The 20,613-nt window shown below is 41.1% G+C and overlaps 1 protein-coding gene across 1 annotated transcript; it reads right to left on the bottom strand.

Annotated features, from left to right (window-relative positions):
• Positions 1-1,202: 1,202 nt before the first annotated feature.
• On the bottom strand, positions 1,203-18,664 carry TRMT9B (tRNA methyltransferase 9B (putative)). Its single transcript, XM_090258583.1, has 4 exons — positions 18,490-18,664; positions 10,600-10,754; positions 6,379-6,552; positions 1,203-2,893 (listed from the first exon to the last, which is right to left on the bottom strand). The coding sequence occupies exons 2-4, from the start codon at positions 10,751-10,753 to the stop codon at positions 1,854-1,856; spliced, it is 1,368 nt and encodes a 455-aa protein (XP_090114709.1). The 5' UTR covers position 10,754; positions 18,490-18,664; the 3' UTR covers positions 1,203-1,853.
• Between the last annotated feature and the right edge of the window lie 1,949 nt (positions 18,665-20,613).

Below are 20,613 nucleotides of genomic sequence, written 5' to 3'. Positions count from 1 at the left end.
GTTCTATGTAAGTGGTTGGCTACCACCAAAAAGACTTCCAGCAGATTTCTAGCAGCAGGACTGGGATTAAAGATGCATCTGACAAAAGGCTTCAAAGAGAGAAAAAATCCACTTGTACTAAAATGGCCATCAAGTCTTAATTGTAAGAACTTCACTGAGAATCTTTTCTTTCCACCAATAGAACCACTTATACTCGTGGTTGAATGTCCTAGTTTAAGAAATGGAAGACGCTAGATTAATTTTTAATTGATACCCCATGTCTATGCCTGTTTCCATTGTCCCTCTAATGCGGACTGTGCTCCGAACAACACAAGACGTGTCTCATTTCCACCAGGCAACCTCTCCAACCAAAAAGGGGGTGATGCAGCTTATTGTAGACCCAAGAGGGTTATAAATATTGTTCATTTTCAGCTAAGCACTAAAAATCAGTCTTTAAGTTTCTTTGAAAGTACTGTTATTATTTTAAGTTAGAGCACAATCATTGAAGGAAAAAAAGAAAAAAAGAAACCCAAAACCAAATGAAATCTTTTACTATTTCAGTTAATTTTAGTGGAAAATAAAACAAGAACTGATTTTCATTCAGGATTACAATGGTCCATAAAGTAAAAAGGCTTCTGTCAAATGTCAGCTCTCTCCTCATTAAGGACTAGCTGAGGCCATATTCCTGGGTCAACTTATTCTGCTCATCTTAGTTCTCTAGTCCTGTCCTAGTTTTATCTGTTTCAGGATCCATGATATGGATTTAAACAGACCCATGGTTCCATCTAAATCAATCTCAAGAGAGGCAGTAACCACACAACACCAATCTATTTGTCCGTTAAGTGGCAGAAACTCAACCTTTAATTAATAGGACTTGATTCTGCCTAACTCTCTAATCTAACTAACAAAATGTGGTTACTTGCAAAAAGATCAATGCTTGGATAGTAGTTTTAAAAGCTCAACAATTGATCTTCCACCAAGGCCAACCATCTTACTCCTTAACAGTCTATTAATGTTAACAGCAACACAGAGCCTCAGCCAGATTCTCATTTCCTAGATGTCCCTTCAGTTCATAAGAAAATCATCATTCTAAATGACAGCTCCTCATTGGTCTTATCAGAACTGGATATTCCTGCCTCTAATAAGGACAGAAAAATACCAACTTCAAATACCCACATAGACCACTCTCTATATGTTCACAGTGCTTTAAAAAAACTTCTGAGTGAGAACAATAACCTTGTTTTTTATTTCTCTTGAAGCAAATTTGCTTGTCATTTCATTTCAAAAAGTCCCATAACACTTCTCTCTCTCTCCTGTTTCTCACCTTTCTGAAGACTTGAAGTACAGAGAGGCAAGGCCTTGGCAACAAAATGATTTATCACAAGGTTCAATGTCCATCTGTTCAATGGATGAGGTTTACCTGCTATCTGGCAAAAAAATCTAAATTATAATCTGAGAAGCCAAAATTAGTCCCCTAACTTTATAAAATGCTGTTTTCAGAAAGCATACTTAAAAACAGAATCTTTTAAAATCAGTTCATAATACTGAAAAAAAATACACATGCAGTCTCATAATAATTTCATCTTGCAGCAGGGAAAAAACCCAAACCGTGTCGAAGTTCACTTCCTGTTGCCTCTTCAGATCCTTCATATCAACATTTAACCACAAATACCCTTCGTGAAGTGCTTCCGATGACCAGCTCTGTGTTGACCCAAAGATTAAAAAGATGATCAATTCCTAGTCTCTACAGACAAAAGCATAAATGGGTAAAAAAGAAAGAAAGAAAGAAAGAAACTGGATGCAAATCCAGGTGACCATCCCAAACCCAGCGAAAACAACGTGGTTCATCTGGGGAGTTGTCTGGACCGGCCCCGTCAAGGACAGCTCTCCTTCTTCTCTGCGATGATACACCAGTTGCCATGATCGTTCCCTGAGCTCCGAATACGGAGCTCGGACACATGTTCCTTCAGCAGGTCCCAGAGCTCGCCTTCGCGAAACACGTGGTAGTAGCGCATGAAGGCTCTGGGATCCACAGCGTCTGGTTGCTGTCCTCCGACAGGAATTGTGTCATCTGGGATGGGATCTGTGGACCCGGCTGCAGAAATCCTTCTCAATGTTGGGCTAGCAGAAGGGCGCCCTTCGTCCAAGTCACCTGTGGCCACATCCTTCGCATTAGTATTGGCGCTATCCAGAAAATCCCCATCGCCATTGCTCCCAGCTTCTCCTGGACAGCGTCCATTTAGATGTTTCGTTGTGGCCGGTGCTCTCAGCCATCCCAAATGTTTTTGAGAAGTTTCCAGAAACACATCCTCATCCTCTAAATTTTGCTCTCTTGTTGAGAATGGCTCTGGGTGATCGATGTCTAAACTAGACTGTCTGGAAGGCTGGATTGATATGGTGGTGCTAGTGACCCACCCTTCTGTGTTTTTCAAGGGTCTCACTCTTTCAATTTGCTTTCTCAGAGTTGTCTCATCCAAAGATCGGGAACAAAACCAGGAACGAAAAGATTTTCCTAATGTGTTATAGAATCCATTTTCTTCCCCACCTTCCTTAGAAATATTTGCACAGTAGGTTCTAGCCATTACAGGGTCATAGTCCATGCTGCGGGACCGTTTTGAGTCACATCGCTTCTTAAAACAAACAGAACAGCTGCACACCGTGCAAGGAGCGTGGTAGGGATGGCTTCTTTCTGGATGCCCACACTGCTTCTTTCTCCCGGGCTGGCTGGATTCTGAGAGGGGCTGGGAACACAAGGCCCTGTCCCACGGAACCAGCACATCCTGCTTCTCAAAGTGCCGGTTCTTTTGTTCCATAGCCCAAACATAAATCATCAGCTGGCCACCAGGAACCAAGACTCGGGCCATTTCTTTTATTGCTCTGATTCTTCTTTGTGTTGTAGAAAAATGATGTATGACTGAAAAAAAAAGAAGCTAGATTTCAGTGTGTATACACATACATAAGCCTACACCTTTATGTACTAGTATCACCCACATCTTCAATGTGTATACACATACATAAGCCTACTACACCTTTATGTACGAGTATTGCCCACATCACAGTGATGTGATTTTGACACGTAGTAAAATCTTCTTATTTCCTACAGGGTAGGGCACATGGTAGAGCTCGCATAGGCCTGGCTTTAGGAGCAACATAGTTTTTAGGTTTGATTCTTGTAATTAGTAGACAACTGATCTTGAGTAATCATTTAACTTATGTGGACTTTAAATTTCTTCATCTATAATATGACACCTAGAATAAATAATGTGTAAAATCTCTTTCAGTTCCAAAATCCTATGAATTTTGTTAACTAGAGGATGACAATGTGAATTAATAAAAATTTGCAATGAAGCACTAAGTTAGTTAAGTGTTCCTAGTAGAATTCTATGAAGTAATTCTTGCTTTAATGAGTTCTTGGTACTTCTAAAGCACTTATTAGTGTTAATAAAATTTAATCAAGCAAATAGAAGTGGATAAAAATGTTAAAGATTGTTTTTCTATGTATAATGAAAAAATAAGCCAGCCAAGCTCAAGTCCATTATTATTACATTACTAATGTTAATATAATATAAATTGGTTGTGTAGATTTTTTAAAACATCAACTGACAGGTCATCATTTTTACTTTCAATCCCTGCCAAGTTCAAGTGGAAGTCAAGCAGGACTGACTTCTTCATCTAATTGTAAGTGTGTTACTAGGTAACCTTTTATCAAAAATATATAGAAAGTGTTCATCTGTTAGCTCCGAGGGGAGTTTAATCATGTTACTGGGCTAAGAGAAAAGATCAGTTTATTTTTCCACACACGGGGCTACCACATATCTCAGGTAGGAAGTTAGTCCCAAGGGATGTCTTGACACTGCTGCTCCTGCACATGAGTCATAAGAGAGAGAAAGGGCGAGACCACGCCTGTCACCCTCGCCATGCTCTAGCTCCAGGTGGTGGTTTCGGACAAATGAACTCCTCGAGTTTACCTGGTACGGAGAAACAGTAACTATCTAAAGTGAGATTATTATGTAGATTAAGCTGTCAAAGGAAGATCATTCCCTGGGCACACCCTGCATTGCTATCAGGCAGGGGTTCCTTCCCCTGAGCAGCACACAAACCCTGGGACCAGGCAGAAGCTTCAGAAGCCTGAGGCATGAGGCTAACAGGGGTGTGAAGTGCAGGACACTGGTGTGGGCTGTCCTCCATTCACCAGTGACTACCTGGCCATCTCTGACCAATCACTTTATTTCACTAGGCTTTAGACTATTCTCCTCAGTCCTGTCCTCAAAGAAGGAGCCCTTTATGGGGTTAATTTGAACTATAAGCATTTAGAACCCACAAGTTTCTCATAAAGCCAGGTTTCTCAGTCTCAACACTATTGACATTCGGGGCCAGATAATTCTTTGTTGCAGGGGCCCACCCACTAGATCAGAGTAGTGCACACACACACACACACACACACACACACACACACACTCAATTGTGACAAGAAAAGTTTCCCAGTGTTGACAAGTGTCCCCTGAGGGTGGGGACAACATAATCCCAAGTTGAAAACCATTGGCATAAAGTGAACAGTTGATGCTACTTTAATATACTAGTGCCAAGTTTTTATATAAGTTTTGTCAAACTATTGTTTTTAGACTGCTCTAAAAGTAGAGTGTTTCATTTTGTAATCTATCAGCAAAACCAAAGAAATGTATAATGAGATATGATGCTTACCTCTCACATTATTATTAAGAGACATGGGAAAGCAAAAACATACTTCTTCATGTTAAGGTAAGCAAAAACAGTCAATATACAGAAATCTAACTAGGAAAGTAAATGTATATGGACATAGGAGAGACGGTCTATTGATATTTCTCATAGTTCTAAATGGTAAACCTAACAGGAAAAGGACCACATTATATTAATTTATAGCTACAATTCATAAAGACACATTCTGTGTTCCCACTTAAGGGAGCATCTTTAATCAGAAGGTGACGACCAGTATGCTGCATTTCCTCTGGGACAAGGCTGAAGGCTTCAACTGGAAGTGGAGAAGGACTTGGCCACAGATACAGGAGCATTTCCCCAAGGTAGGAAAGCTGGTCAGCATCCCACTCCCATGACAGTGGCTCAACAGCCTGGCCTGGATGCAGGTGGCCTTGCAGACCCTAAAACTAATGTGAACTAAAGAAGGGCAAAGAGTCCTCTTCTCTGACCTCTCTTCCGATTTCTAGGCCTTTAGCTGGAATGAGCCAACCCAAAACCTCCTTTCCACTCAAGAATCTAAGGATTATCTAGCGTTGCATGATTCCACGAGAATCCCTCCTCTCAGTGACGACAGCCAAAATGAACTGAACAGTTTCAACTGCAGAGAAATGGACGGTCACAGAGCAGGTTTCCATAGCAACCATCTTCTGCTGGTCCCAACTAGTTGCAGGGTTATGGCATCCAGGCCTCACTATACAAATATACAGTCTCCATTTAATGCTGAATAAATCCACTTCTCATCTATTTCAGGAGCCAACAGTTTTATGCTGCGTTTTTCATCTGGTCAGTCAGTTTTATATACGTTCATTTTGCTTCAATAAAGCTTGTTATATTCAAATAGATTAGTTTTTGAAGTGTATTGGGACAAATAATTTGCTTTGCAAAAGAATTTGCCATAAGATTCCCTTAAATAGCAAGTTTCCCAAGCATATTTAAATATGACTAACATATTAGGTTTCAGGAATACATATACTGAGTTAAATGAGCCTTACCTGTATAAATTTCGGGCATGGATTTTTGTGTTTTTTGTTTTTTAATTATTTTTGGCATGTGTATTTTATGGGCACACTTGCTGGAAAGATATGGGAAACATATTCCCTAGATTTACGAGTAGTCTCTGGCGGTTAGAGAGCTGAGTGGCATTATTAAAACGATGCAATCTGGGACCAGGTGGGGCTGCCTTCTCCAGTGACCTGCATACCAGCAAGGGGCAGATGGAATGATGCATCCTTCCAGGTGGCATTAATCCTACAATATTCTGTTCACAAAGAGCACACTTATGGCCTAAAAAAGGTAATATGACTTCTCAAGACCTACTTCAGGTTGGAAGATCTGGCTACAGTGCAATATAACAAAGTACTCTTTTCAATGAGTAAAATTCCTCTAATGCTTTCTTACTCATAAGTAAAAGGAATCAGAATGAGTCATCAAAAAGAATACAATAACAGTATGAGAGCTGACCTAGTTAAAACAATTATATGTAACCCCATAAGTACACCTGAGATTAGTCAAATAATTCAATCGGATGAAATATTTTTTAAAAATTAGATGAAATGAATTACATAGACCTTTCCACAGAGAGTGGGTTTGGGGTTGTAAGAACAACCTGAACCACGTAACACTGTTCTCATGACAAAGGGTGGACGCGTTACCAGGCTGTCTTACCTCCTATGGAGATGATGGCATCGAAGCCCTGATCTCTAAAGGGGAGATTAAGGTTGTCGCACACCATGACTTCACATCCTCTGCTCCGGGCAATCTCTACCAATGGCCCACAGTAGTCACAGCCCAGGGTATGTACCTGGCTGTTCACTTTAAGATACTTTCCAGTCCCACAACCTATAAGAAAAAAACTGTGTTACCTGCTATCCTGAATGGAGATTGGAACAGTGGCAGCCTGTCTCATAACAAGAACAGAAACAACTTTTATTAACTAACCAAGACAGAATACAATGTGGGTGAAGGTATATACAAAAGCAGAAGAAAAGCCTTCAGACAGCTCTTACATATTTTCATACAGAAGAGGGAAAGGGGATGGGAACAATAAATAATATTTACCTAATATTTAATGAGAAAATTAATGTCCGTAGGATGTAGCAGGCTAGCACATATGTTAGCTGGCCCGTGGCAAGGAATGATAGGTCCTTAGTATCCCAGGGACGTGTCCAGTCTCTTTATATATGTTACCTTCACATACATATTTCATTATGCATAGATCTATGTGGTATGGCATTTATTGTCACGTTATGTCTCTAGACAGTCTTACTGCTTACTGGTTACATAAAACAAACTACTGCCATCAACTTTTAAATGGGTGTAAATATAACAGGCCTTTCAAACATTTTAAAATTTAATTTGAATGAAAAAAAAGATTTCAGCACTGTTTCATCCAACCTATTGTCAGTGCTAGGTTTGAAATGATCCCCCATGACTCAGTATACAACTCTCAGAAAGAACTATTTTTTTCTTAAATAGACCACTTTTGACATTCACTTTCCAGTCGCAGAGACCCAAGTAATTCAACATTTACACAGCCCCAAGATTTAGGTCAATCAGACCTCACTGATATTACAGTGAGGAAGATTATAATAGGAGTGAATAACATCCCCAAACAAAGCCTTCCACCATCTAGTACCTGGTATATTCTAGCACCGACAGGCCATCTAGTTCCTTTCCAGAAAGATTTAAAGATATCAACCAAGCTGACACTTATACCTTCTGGAATTACCTATAGCTTTCTATGCCTGATGTTTTGAAGATATATTTACTAGTATTCAAAGATAATTAGTTTGCTGCTTCCGAAATATGTTGCACTTTTAATAACTCCTCCTTAATAGGTGTAGCTTGAAATTATGAGCCACTAAAAGCCTCATTAAGGTTCACTGATGCCAGCTAAGATAGTGGAGGGCTTGTGAATTTAAAAAAATAACATTACCAACATTATTATTTCAGTGTAAATGATTAGGGTTTCAGAAATATTTTAGATCTCACGGCCACTGTTTCTAAGAATGCTTATGAGAAAAAGTATCCAATATTTAAGAGTAATCATAGGCAAAATATAATCCACAGAGAGTTTTAAAATTGAAATTTTGAATATTATAGAGATGATGGTCTTATTTTAAAAAGAATAATCTTGTAAATCTATTGCTTTTATAATCGGCTTAGGGGCTACATTAAAAGAAACAAAAGGAAAAGTTACTTCAAAAATACTAATATTGGGCTGGCCAAAAAGTTCGTTTGGCTTTTTCCATACCATGGCTCTAGTAGCGCTTAATTGTCTTTTAACTTCATTCAGAACAAATTTGTTAGATTGTATTGACAGCTGTCATATCAGCATGAATTAGGTGTTTTTTTAATTGGTGAATTTTTCTGTAGCCATTTTAATATTGAAGGTGGAAGAAAATATGCAACATTTTCAGCATATTATGCTTTATTATTTCAAGGGAGGTAAAAACACAACTGAAACACAAAAAACACTTGTGCAGTGTGTGGAGAAGGTGCTGTGACTGATCAAACGTGTCAAGAGGGGTTTGCAAAGCTCTTTGGTACTATTGCCTTGGTACTAATTGACATTTTGGCCAAATAATTCTCTGCTGTGGGGCTCTCTGATGCATTGGAAGATGTTGAGCAGCACCCCTGGCCTCTACCCACTAGAAGCCAATAGCGGGAGAGAGCCGACATACTCAGAATACCCAAATCAATAAAGTTATTGGTGAAAATGAAAACTGTGTCTTTTATTTTACAGAAAAAAACATATGGACTTTTTGGCCAACCCAATAAAAACAGGTTTGCAGATGAGTGTTAGAAGGAAGTGTTCAGAGAGCATCTGGTAATAATGAGGAAACTGAGGTCTTTTTAAATCTCAACATCTCCTAAAAATTCCCAGCACTCATGGCACTCCTGATTTATCCCAAATTCTTTTCTAATGATATCCATTTTTAAGGAGAGTAGTAGGAATTCTGAATATGATGCAGTGCTCCATTTTCTATGCTGCAGTCATCCATTTTCTAAGGCACACACTGAGATGCTAGAGAGGGGAAGATTTTATCCTAATGGGAAAATCAAGAACAATGCTAAGCCTCGTCACCCCACTATGGTAAATGTGCAAGGAATATATCAGAAGGTTTTTGATCCTGCAGCAAGCGCTGGTGCATAAACATCCAGTCCTTTGCAAAACCTCATTAAATGCTGACCTTCTGTGGTACTGAAATGAAGAGAGAGAACAGACAGCGTCTGCATGCTCACATTTCCTTCTATTTTGTATTCTGCGCCACTCATATTCTGTCCATTTCTGCACTTTGTGTTGGTGATTTCACTGTTTAAAATGTAGCATCGTACTGAAGTGCTGTCTAAGGTTCCAAAGGGCCAGAAGACTGAGATGGGCTGTACAGACAAAATATGCTGCAAATACACTTTGTTCAGGTGTCAGTTATAGTCGGTGCCTGTGAGTTCATTGTTAACAAACCAACAATATATAGTAAATAAGGTGTCTCTAAACAGACACATACATGGAACAAGGTTAGGTATTGACCAGCTGATAAAAATGTGAGCAGCAGAGGCTCACAGGGACCTAATCCTGGGTTTTTCCTGGGGGGGCTAGAGCTCAGGATTCACTAATTCTGTGTCCATAGCAACATATAGAACATAAATACTGTGAATAATGACAATCAACTGCATTTTCTTTTACAATTTCTGACTTTTTTGGTATCATACATAGAAAGGCCTTTTGTCTCTGAGACTATGTTTTACTCTTCTGTTGTTTTTATTTGATCTTTTTTATCATTCTCTTTATTCTTTTTATTTTATTATTTAAAAATAATCTGGTAGTCATCTAGTCCTTGAATGATTTCATTTTCTTACACTTACATCAGCGCTTCATTTGGAATTTTGGATATTAAAGTATGAGAAAGCAGCTTCTCTACGCATTGTCATCCTAAATCTGTGTGTTGAATGGTTCCTTTTCTTACCAACTGATTTGAAGATCCTGGTACTTTGCTTAGATTATGAGTAGCAAGAGTCACTGTATTTTCTGAAGCCACATTTACTTTTAAAAAATTGACAGGATAGAGATATTTTCAGACTCTATTATTTCTATATGAAATGCCCCCCTTCCCCAAATTCTGCACTGCTCACACCACCCTGAATAAGCCAAGCACCCTGGGCACATGTCTATCTCTCTTACCAGTGTTTAGAGTGAATATCAAATTAGACAGAGTTTACAGACTCGTGCCTCTTATGGGCGTAATCTTCATGCACGTGTTAGAAAGCAGTTTTAGGTGGGCAAGCCTCAAGTGGGAATCCCAGAATGTCTTAGACCTCAGCCTTTGATCTGCTGGGCTGTGGTTTACCACTCGATCAGAAACATACTGAGCCAAAATCTTCCAGGCAAATCAGTGATTACAAAGGCACGATCTGCCTAAAGATAGGCTCTAATAATGAAACACCTAAGGGGGGGGAAATCCATGAGATTAATAAGGGGTTATGGGAAATCTATAATATCTGGCTCTTCCGTGAAAGGCATGAGAACCACTCAAGGTGAGCCACCGGACAGCGTATTTACAAATGGGAATATCTCTAAGTTTAAAATAGTCAATTTCACAAGCAGTCATTTCAGTCCTGATTTGTTCAGTCAACATCAGGCTGGTTTTGTTGGAGGATGTGCCCAACAGCTCTGAAAAGATGGCCACTGTCTATATCTAGATTTGAAGACGTTTTCTAGTTTCGGACTTGATTGTGCGAATTTCTGCTATAAAGAGAATGAGCTGGGGACCAGCATGACAAGGGCACCGTCTCAGGCAGCTGGTGTGAAGAAAAATGAACACTGAATCTGAAAAGGAAAGACATGATGGTGTATGTTCCACACTACGCGCCGCAGCCCTGGGTCACCTATGTCAGCGATGAGGCTCCCGGGCTTCTGCTCCTGCAGGAACTGGCGGACGCGAGGCCAGGCCTTGCTCTGCAGGTCGCTGAAGTAGGGGGCGGTGCCCTCATACACGTCATGCACGTGCTGCTTCTCCAGCTGGGCGGCTTCATGGTCCATCCTGGGGAGACAGGGACACCCCCCCAAGGTGGTGAAGGAGAAGGCAGATTCCCTAAAAATGGGAACCTGCAACCACCAACAGTTGTGCTGATCTTACACTCACCTAGAGAAAAACCTTCACTGCCATCTCACCACAGTTGTCAAAAGACTAGAAAACACATAATTTTTACCTGCAAATCTTTAGAAAATAATGCTTTGGGAGTGAGCAAGTCATTGAGATTTCCTGTGTAAGATCAAGTCTTCATGTGGGATGTGCAGACCAATGATTCACTTGGATAAAATCATTCTGGTGCCAGATTTTAAAAAGTTATAATATGCAGCTCACCCCTCCAATCCAGTCACAAGCCCTACTGATTCTACCTTTCTAATGTCCCTGGATCCCAACCATTTCTCTATATTCCTACTGATTCTAGTATAGAAAAGGCACTTATTTCTCGCCTGAATTACTTCGGTAGCCCGTAAATAGGTGTTTTTTGGCCCTTCAGTTCTGCCACAACTGTTTTTATAAAGCGTAAGTCTAATTGAGTTACTTCCTATCTTAGACTTCTTGAGAGGCATCCCATAGTGTGTCTGAGCAAGTTCAGGTACCTTAGGAGGGCGCACAAGGCTCTTTCTGATCTGGCTTCAACTGGCCTCTAGGAGCCATGCCCCACTGTCCATCGCCAGCCTCAGATGAGCCTGTAATACTCAGCGGTTCATGGCTTCTCAAGGCCACACACTGTCCCACACTGTGGGGCCTGCACAGCCGCTGTGTTTATCCTGGCTAGCTTCTATTCATTCTTGGCACGGGCATCACATCTCCAAGAAAGCCTTCCCTGATCTTGCATGCAGGGCGAGCGCAACCAGAAAGGAGTGGGAGGAGTACGGAGCAGGTCTCAGAGGCCTCTGATGTTGGGGCCTAATCTTTTCATCACTCTCCTGTGGCATGTGAGTGAGGAGTAGCCCAGGGAAGTAGCTAGGTACTCAGATCGTGCCTCTTTACCAACCAATATGAAAGTAAGCTCGATCAATAGGAACCCATCTGGCCCTACGGGTGCAGATCAGCGAGTTCAGTCTTGCCCCTGGTGCTCTGGTCACATCCCATGCAAACCTCGTGAGACCACGGAAACATCCTCTTTCTCATCCTCTCACTTGCCAGTTTTAGCATCCAATCCATTGCTGACTCTTGCTTGAAAACAATCGTTACTACAATTATCACAAAATAATACGATGGTAGTCCCTCCACATCCAGTTTTGCTTTCTGACGTTTCAGTTACCCATGGTCAATCACAGTCTGAAAATATTAAATGGAAAATTCCAGAAATAAACAGTTCATAAGTTTTAAATTGTGCACCATTCTGAGTAGCATGATGAACTCTGTTGCTGTCCCCCTATGTGCTGCCCAGGACATGAACCATCCCTTCGTCCAGCATGCCCACCTCCTTTCCTCTCATCATGCGAGCACAGTATCGTCTCACATAATCACAAGAAGAAGGTGAGTGCAGTGCCATAAGGTATTTTGAATGAGAGAGGCCACATTCACATAACTTCAATTATAACATATTGTTATAACAGTTCTATTTCATTATTATTGTTATTAATCTCTTATCGTGCCTAATTTATAAATTAATCTTTATATATATACATATATGATCGTCGTCGGCAGCCGTCCGTCTCGAGAGACGATGGTGTAGCTTCTTAAGAGTCTATCTGCACCGCCGACAATGGCTGTGCAGTCCGACTCGGGAGTGACACGGTATCTGTCTCCTCCCGTGTTGAATCGACATCTTGCGATGACGCTGAAGCTACAGAGCCCGGGCAGGGTAATATGGAGGGTCTGCTGTTGCCCATGCAGCAGACCCCCCCTCTCTTCGCAGCTGAAGGGTCCAAGGGAAAGACGGAGTCAATACAGCTTGGCTTCAGGTGCGCCGCAGGAGTTGCCGGTGTTGACTACAACGTCAAACCGCCTTAGGGACTCCGGCTCCGGATTTTCTGTCGGGGTTTACTCCCTTAGCCTTTCCCCTGAAGAGGTATGCCGCAAGGCAGCGGAGGTTTTTTGGAGTCAGAGTTTTCCTTCTCTGATGTACCCTGACTGGAAGATCGAACCAGCGACACTTAGCTCGCAGGCCGACGCTCAATCCACTGAGCTAAACCAGCCAGGGCAAACATATATGATATGTGTGTGTAAACTTCCTATACATATAGGAAAAACTGGTACATATAGTGTTTGGTATTATCAATGGTTCCAGTCACCCACTGGGGGTATTAGGGGACAACTGTATTCTAATTTCCTCATTCCTTCTATGGCAAGAAAGAGCCTTTCAGGATTTACTCTTAAAACAAATTAGCAGTAAGTTATCCTTAATTACCATGGACCTGCCCACAGTCCCAGCAAAAAATCTGGCAAACTCCTAACAGAGTACAAATCTCATTTGTGAAGTCTGTTAGAACTTCCACCCAAACTGAAACAGCTTCTATTGCACCCTCCACTAGAATTTACGAAGTAAACATATGGCTGGCTGTAACTGCCTACACACAAGAAGAGCCAAGACACTGAGTGCTTTGCTTTTAAGTCAAAATCTCAGTAGACTTAAGTCTGTTTAAACTTTTTCCCTTTAAGAAATCAATCAGGCAATACAATTTCAAGAACCCTAGGACAAATAAATTTTACTTTATTGCACTTGCAAATGTTAAGTGGCAATCAACAAAAATTCAATTTCCTCCAGTCTGGCTCTGACCGCAAGCTCAGAATGTGTAGGATCTGAACAACACCCCTTGGAGAACTTTCTCCCAAATTGCCTGGCCTCTACCGTAAACAAATAACTTCAAAGAGCTATTTTTAAGTGTGGGAACAACTTAAATCCATTTTGATTTTATTATATTTTATGGTTAAGATTATACACTGCAGAATAAATAACTGACCATGAAAATGATTTGTAGCTAGGACTAACCAATGTGACATTTTGACACTGTGGATTTATATTTCCTGCAATACTTTCCATGTGAATTATATAAATATAAGCAAACTCCTTGTGAATTCAGTAATGTAATTAAGCTAGTAAGACTCATAATAAAAAAGAATGCTTCAAGGAGAAGCTAGGGAGACAGCGTTTGGTTTAGCCGGGCGTCCTAATCTATGTGCAGTCAAATTCTGGGCCTTTATAGCTGATGCCTGTTGGTCATGGGAGAAGGGAAAATAATTTGAAAGGTAAAGAGAAGACATATAAAGTGATGCTCTGACAATCTGAAGACCCAACTGGGAGTTTATTTTAAGTGCAATAGAAAGAGGTTTTAAACTGGTAGGCAAGTTGGGAGGCAACATGATTGGATTTACACTTCTAAAAGGTCGCTGTAGGTATACCTAAGACTAGAGGACCTATTGTCTTTATTTGCCCAACCAGGTTCACCTGCCCCCTTTTGACAATTTGTATCTTGCCCTCTCTGGATGGGCCTGTGACCCAGTCCTGGCCAATCACAGTATGCCCTATTCCTAGACACAGTCATTGGTTCAGTGGCGAGCAAGTGATGAAAGGTGAGACAATCAGAGTCCTTCCTTGAGATATCTCAGCAGAGAGCTGAAGAAATGTGGGCCTTGCCTCTGGCATCACGGAGTGAGAAAGATGTAAAGGTCAGGCTGCCAGTGGCCGTCTTTCTCCCACATGGAAAATGCCTGTTTTTAGGTTGAAGAAAATGAAGTCAGGTAACAGAGACAATAGGCAAATAGAGAGGGAAAAAGAACCGTGGCAGCATAGTGTCCTGACTCCAGGGCCTGGGACTAGTCCTTGGAGTCCTGTGAGCTCCTGTCTACCCTTCCCGGCTCAGAGAGTCAATACATTCCTCGGTCCACTTCAGCGTGTTGGGCTTCTGACCTTACCACCATAAAAGTCCTCTCTCGTCAGCTGTACTTCTTACATTTAGTGGGGTTTTTTTTTTGCTTTATTTTATGCCTAGCCTTTATTCCGTGGAGTATAGAAGGAAGGGAAGAAAGGAATAGGAATCTAACAGGAGCGCTCTGTGGCTCCGTGCCACAGTCCCAAGAAGCAGCACTAAGTACTGCTTCTAACAACAGGGCCATCATTATGGTGAAACAGAAGTTCGGTTTTGCTGTTTGGCCATTCTCCACCCAACCTGAGTCAGGCAAAGCCATGGGACTTACTTCAGCCATTAAATGTGACATAAAAAAGATGTGGGTTACTTCTGGGCAGAAGCTGTATGAGCTAATGTGTGACTCTCCAAGTGCCCCTGGAGTCTTGGGAGCACCTACTTAGGTCCCTGAGTGACTGCACTTGATGGACAGACAGCGTGGGTGTTTTAAGCCAATAAAAGGAGGGAAGGGAAATAAATTACTCATTATAAGAAATGTTAACTATCTACACAATGAAAGGTAAAAACTATCAATCATATTATATTACAATCTGATAACTTGTTACTCTTTGAGTTTGTTCTATTTTCTCTTTATAAATACTAATGTTTTCTCTTTCCTGTAGATATATTATTTAAAAATCGGGAGAAAATTGAATACAGTTCTGTATCCCACGGTTTTAACCTTAATTTATTATGGTGAGCCAAGAAAGAACTTTGCCTACGGCCTTCTCCCATCTTCACAAACAAATACAATCTCCTGATCCCTAAATTCTACAAGACTTGAAGTGTTTCACAGTCTACAAAATGTTATAGTGGCCTAAGTACTTCTACCAGAGTCTGAACTTCTAAAGAAGAAACATTTACTACACTTCTTTGTTAAGCCTATAGTAACCAGCACTAGGCTTCTATATAATAGGTCTAACCATGTTTTCAATGGACAAGTGGAAAAAATGAAACTCCTGCCCAGTGAACAATATTATTTTACTTTTAACAGTTTTATTCAGGTATAATTGATATATAACAAACTGCACATATATAAAGTGCACAATCTGATATGTTTTCATAAATGTACACACCTGGGAAACCATGAAAACAATTAAGATAGTGAACATAGCCATCACCCACAAAGTTTCCTTGCCCCTCCGTAAGACATCCTTCCCACCTTTCAGTCTTCCTGAATGCCATGTTTCTGGGCAAGAAATGGGGGTAGATGGGTGTGCATTGAGACCTATTTCCAACAGTCACAATTTCAAATGCAGCTTTGGTATCTGATGTGAATACAGCACAATGAAAACATTTTTAACGATCATTGTAAAGCTACACACACACACCACATACATGTATAAATAGTAAAATTATTCAGAGGAGCCGAAAAGGCTTCCAGAGAAAAGATTTTCCCAGGGTCTCCTCAAGGCGATGCACTTGACCCCCAGAGATCTAGGAAACTCTGAGAAGGCCTTGTTTTGTCTCCTGCGTGGCTCCTAGTCCCCAGGGAGGAGTCAACCATGGCGCATGTCCTCGGGCCAGTGCTTGGGAGTTCACACAGAAACGTGGGTAGTGGGACTTCTCTTCTGTTTGTGATTGGAACTTCTGTTCCATCACATCCTGAGTTTCTGCCCCATGATTCTTCTCTCTAGTCAGGCCTCCATTTTTTGGCCCAATGAAAAACACACTTGTTTTTCAAATATTGGCCTTCACATATCTCTATCAACTACATTTGCGAATTAAAACCTCTTGGTATCAGGTAATATAATAGCCCCTTTAGGGGAAAAGATTAAATAATGACCTCACCTTGGAGTAGGTTAAGATTCCTTAAACAGGCCACGAGAGCACTAAATTAGGACACCGAGAAGACAATGAAAATTGAACCAAGAGGACTTGCCGCCCATCGATGAAGGGCTCTGTCGGAGGTCCTGACAACAGAACGTACTGCGGGGGCAAGGTCATGTGGGAGCCAATGTCAGCCTCAGAGCAAGGCAGAGTTGTTGTGGTCTGCTGCCATCTTCATCACCTCTCCATCCTCCTTTTCGGATTGCCACGACCGGCTACCTGAGCTGTCGTTACAGCTCCCTGGTTGTTGTCTGGCCCCGTCTCCTTCTTCCCACCTCACACGTTTGCCACCTCTGGTGTCTCCATAATGCTGGGAGTTTGCAACCCCCCTTCTCCATTCCCAGTCACTCACTCGGACAGTGAAAGGTGACTGCAGAGACCACACAGCATATGTGCTATTCCTGGCTCAGTGGCTGTGACTTATAATTTCCCCTCCATGAAGCCAACAAAAGAAAGCAGTTTAGAATCTCTCTTTCACGTCAATGCTGGATAGTTTTCCTCAATGTCGATTCGATAATAACACTTCTTTGTTGAAAACCTTTCAGGGGACCTCTACTCTCTATGGGATAAAGCTTGCACCCCTCAATCTGGCATTCAAAACCCTCTGGGACTTGGTCCTGGTCTGCCTTTCCAGCCTGACATTCTGCAACTACCATGACTCGAATACCTGGCTTCACCCCAAGAACCCTACTGACCTTTCCCTGAGTGGGCCCCCTACATAACTCCTCACCAAGGTCTTTGGTGAAGCCAGCAGGCTGTTCTCACTCATCTGAAATGCTCTCTTGTCACCTGTCCCCCTTCAAAATCTTACCTGGCCTTCAGTGTCTAGCACAGCTTCCTTCTTCCTCTTTAAAGACTTCAAGGATAACTATAGATAAAAGTAATCTCTGCCAGTATTTCTGTATACTGCGTATTTATTATCTCTGTGACTCCTAGGGCATTTCCCCTGATACCACCTTGAATTCTCAGCTCTGTATATGTTTCTAACTAGATGAGAAGCTGCTGGAGGGCAGGCACTGGACACAGAGCAGTCACTCGGCGATTAACTGATGAGCCAGTGAGTCCGTGAGCTGTTCCCTTATCATCCTCGGCAAGATCACAGTGCTGTACTCCAGACAAACTGGTCCTCAAGTCTTAGATTATAAACCATAAATATGCTGCCGGGGGCCAACAGCCACTCAGGAAAGCAGGGCTCAGACGAGCTCCCCCGGTGTGATTTGTGGTTCCTGATTTCCTGCCCCAGCAGAGGCCTGTTTTGGAGATGTACCCTGGGTATGCAATAGTCACAGTTTCATAACTAAAAACAAATATAAATATCATAAATTGTTCTCCTCTTATAAATGCCACAGAAGACATGGTATTAAAAATGAGAGCATAAAACTCCACTTTAAATTTTAAAAACATATATAAACTATAATTCTAGAGTAAAAATACAAGTTAGGGCAGTTCAAAGAATGTACTTATACTTAATGATAAAATACATAGGGTTTTTTTTTTTAGTTTTTAATATGGGATTCTTCAAATGTAACATCTACATATTACTTTCGAGTGCAAATTATACTGTAAACTTTTATATAATAAAAACTGTCATTCAACAATGCTTTTTAATTCCTATAAAAACATTTTCTACTCTAAAAAAATATCCAAAATCCTGTATATTGTTATTTTAACTTACCCTGTACAATTATTTTCAAACTATTTTTTCTACCTGGTGCAAAAATAAATTCCAACTTTATTTTTTAGTATTTCATTTTTATTGTATTTGTCCATTACCATCTGTCCCCCTTCTACTCTCTTTCACCTCCCTGCTTCCCCCTGCAATCACCACACTGTGGTCTGTGTCCGTGAGTCCTTTTTCTTTTCTGCTCGATCCCTCCACCCCCCACCCGCTACCCCCAGAGTTGTCAGCCCGCTCTCTCTCTACGAGTCTGTCCCATCTTACCTCATATCATTGTCATAAACTTAACATTAGAGGAATTGGGACTAAATAGGTTTACTGAATGTGCGCAGTGCCCCAAACCCTCAGATTACTTAAATTGCAGTAACAGCTGAAAGCCACTAACCTGAGTCATCTTGTGATAGCAGGAAAGTTACTTCTTGTCTTTGCGATCGATGGCAGTTTCCCCTTTCAGAGAGGGACAGTTGCTGCTCATAACCTCAGTGTGTAATGTACATGAAAAGTAGTGGCGTGAAATCAAATAGCGACGTCCTTCGCATGATGAGCCCCACTGCGGAAGTCTTTGCCGACAATGCAGGCCTTATTAGGAAAAAAAAAACAAAAACAAATAAACAGTACATGTCACTTTACATAATAAAAATTTTTAACCAGCAACAGCCTAGGTTGACCTCCGGAACTATCCATATATTGCCCAGAGAGGGGATTAGAAAAAACTGTTAGTATGTAGGGTGTACCCCAGACCTGCAAGAGCAATTTCTGAATTAATTCCTAAACTTTCTGTAACATGTACAGTACTTCTCCCCAAAATTAAATGGCGTGGTTTCATTTTGTTCTTGGAAAAATTACAAGCACAGAGTCAACTTGGAATATGGTGGCTAAATTAAATGGACTAACTATTTAAGACAATATTACTAAATTGGGCTAAATCATTCCGGTATTGCTCAATATCTGTTCATATTATCAGCTATTTCCATGTCATTCTGACAGGCAGTTTTATTCTTCTTGTCCACATTTATTGTTTCTTCATTTTTCATAATACAGTAGGTCTGTCATGAAACCCATTAAAAGCTCTTAGTTACAAAAAAATAAAAGAAAGAAAGAAAACAAAAAAGCCCTTGTATGCCAAAAAAAGTACTTTGTAATGCAGAGGTCTTGGGGGTACAAAATGAGGTCTGCAGAGATGACTGGTGGGTAGGAAAAGCCCATCCCATAAAACCTTGGGCCGGGTCCCTCCCCTGTACATAAAGCAAATGGACCCTAATCTGATCTAAATGCTGAACTGTCTTTCCTAGACTTCATATCCTTTGTGTATGCACCTCACGGCCACAAACCGTACCTCTTATGACATAGAATGATTCTCAGGATGGTGAGGGGTGTATGTAACTTTCCCTAACTTATCCCTGCCCCCCCCATCGCACCCCAATCTGGGTCTCCATTTAGGAATCAATGATCTGGATGTGCGTTAAAGGGCCCTCTAGTCTTTGGAATATACATATTCTTTTAAATCCCAGTCATTTCTCAACCATATGCAGGTGTATGGTCTGCGCCACAGAGAGTCACAAAGCCTGACTGTTTAAGAAGGTTCTAGAAGAAGCTATTAGTCAGAGTGTCTCATCTTTCCTCATGTACCTTCAGAGTCTGCCTTAATCACGAAGAAGGTACATTTGTTAACTGAGCGAAGTGTTTGTCCTGAAACTAAAGGCTCTCCATTTGCAAGCACTCTTCCATGGCTGGACCTAGGGTTTCCACCGTCTCCAGCCAACTCAGCTGCCTGTGCACCTTTCCCTCAGGCATCGGTGCCTCAATAAATTAACTGCCCTAAGAGGTTGCCATCCAAGCTGAAGCTCAGGAAACAGCAGAGGTGAGTCAGGTAAAGGTAGTGTGGGTGACTCTAAGCACAAGAAACAGCATATGCAAAAAAGAACTTCAAGTAGATTAACAACAACAATAATAGCAAAACACAACACCCAAACATATATTAATTACTTACTATCAGCCAGGCCACTATGGTTAGTTAACATATATTAAATCATTGAGTCTACCAAATTACTATATGAAATAGGAAATACTGTGTCCCTTATTTTGCAGATAAGAAAATAAAGCAGAGAGAATACAAGTGACTTTCCAAGGTTACATAGCTAGTAAGTGGCGGAGGTATGACTTGAACCCAGAACAGAGTCCAGAGTTCACACTCTTAACTATACAGTAGGTGGGGAGGGAAAGAGGAAGGGAAGAGAGGGAAAGAACCTGGTTAAATATTTTAGACAAGGCATGATATTATGCATGCTAGGACAAATACAAGAGATTTTAAGGAAAAACATCAAGTTAATAGGAATGGATAACTGCTGAAGAGCTAAGGCAGAGAGTATACTGAAGAGGACATGGTGGTAATAATAAGGCTGATACAGTAAGATGTACCACTGAAATAAAATAGAATGGTAGAATAAAAGGCAAACAGAAGGAAATTTTGGTAATGACCGTATGTAAACTTTGATGAACCCTTCCTTTG

The sequence above is a fragment of the Furipterus horrens genome, unplaced genomic scaffold (assembly GCF_987537825.1).
Source record: "Furipterus horrens unplaced genomic scaffold, mFurHor1.1.pri manual_scaffold_12, whole genome shotgun sequence".
Lineage (NCBI taxonomy): Eukaryota > Metazoa > Chordata > Mammalia > Chiroptera > Furipteridae > Furipterus > Furipterus horrens.
This window is presented reverse-complemented; position numbering and strand designations above follow the sequence as displayed.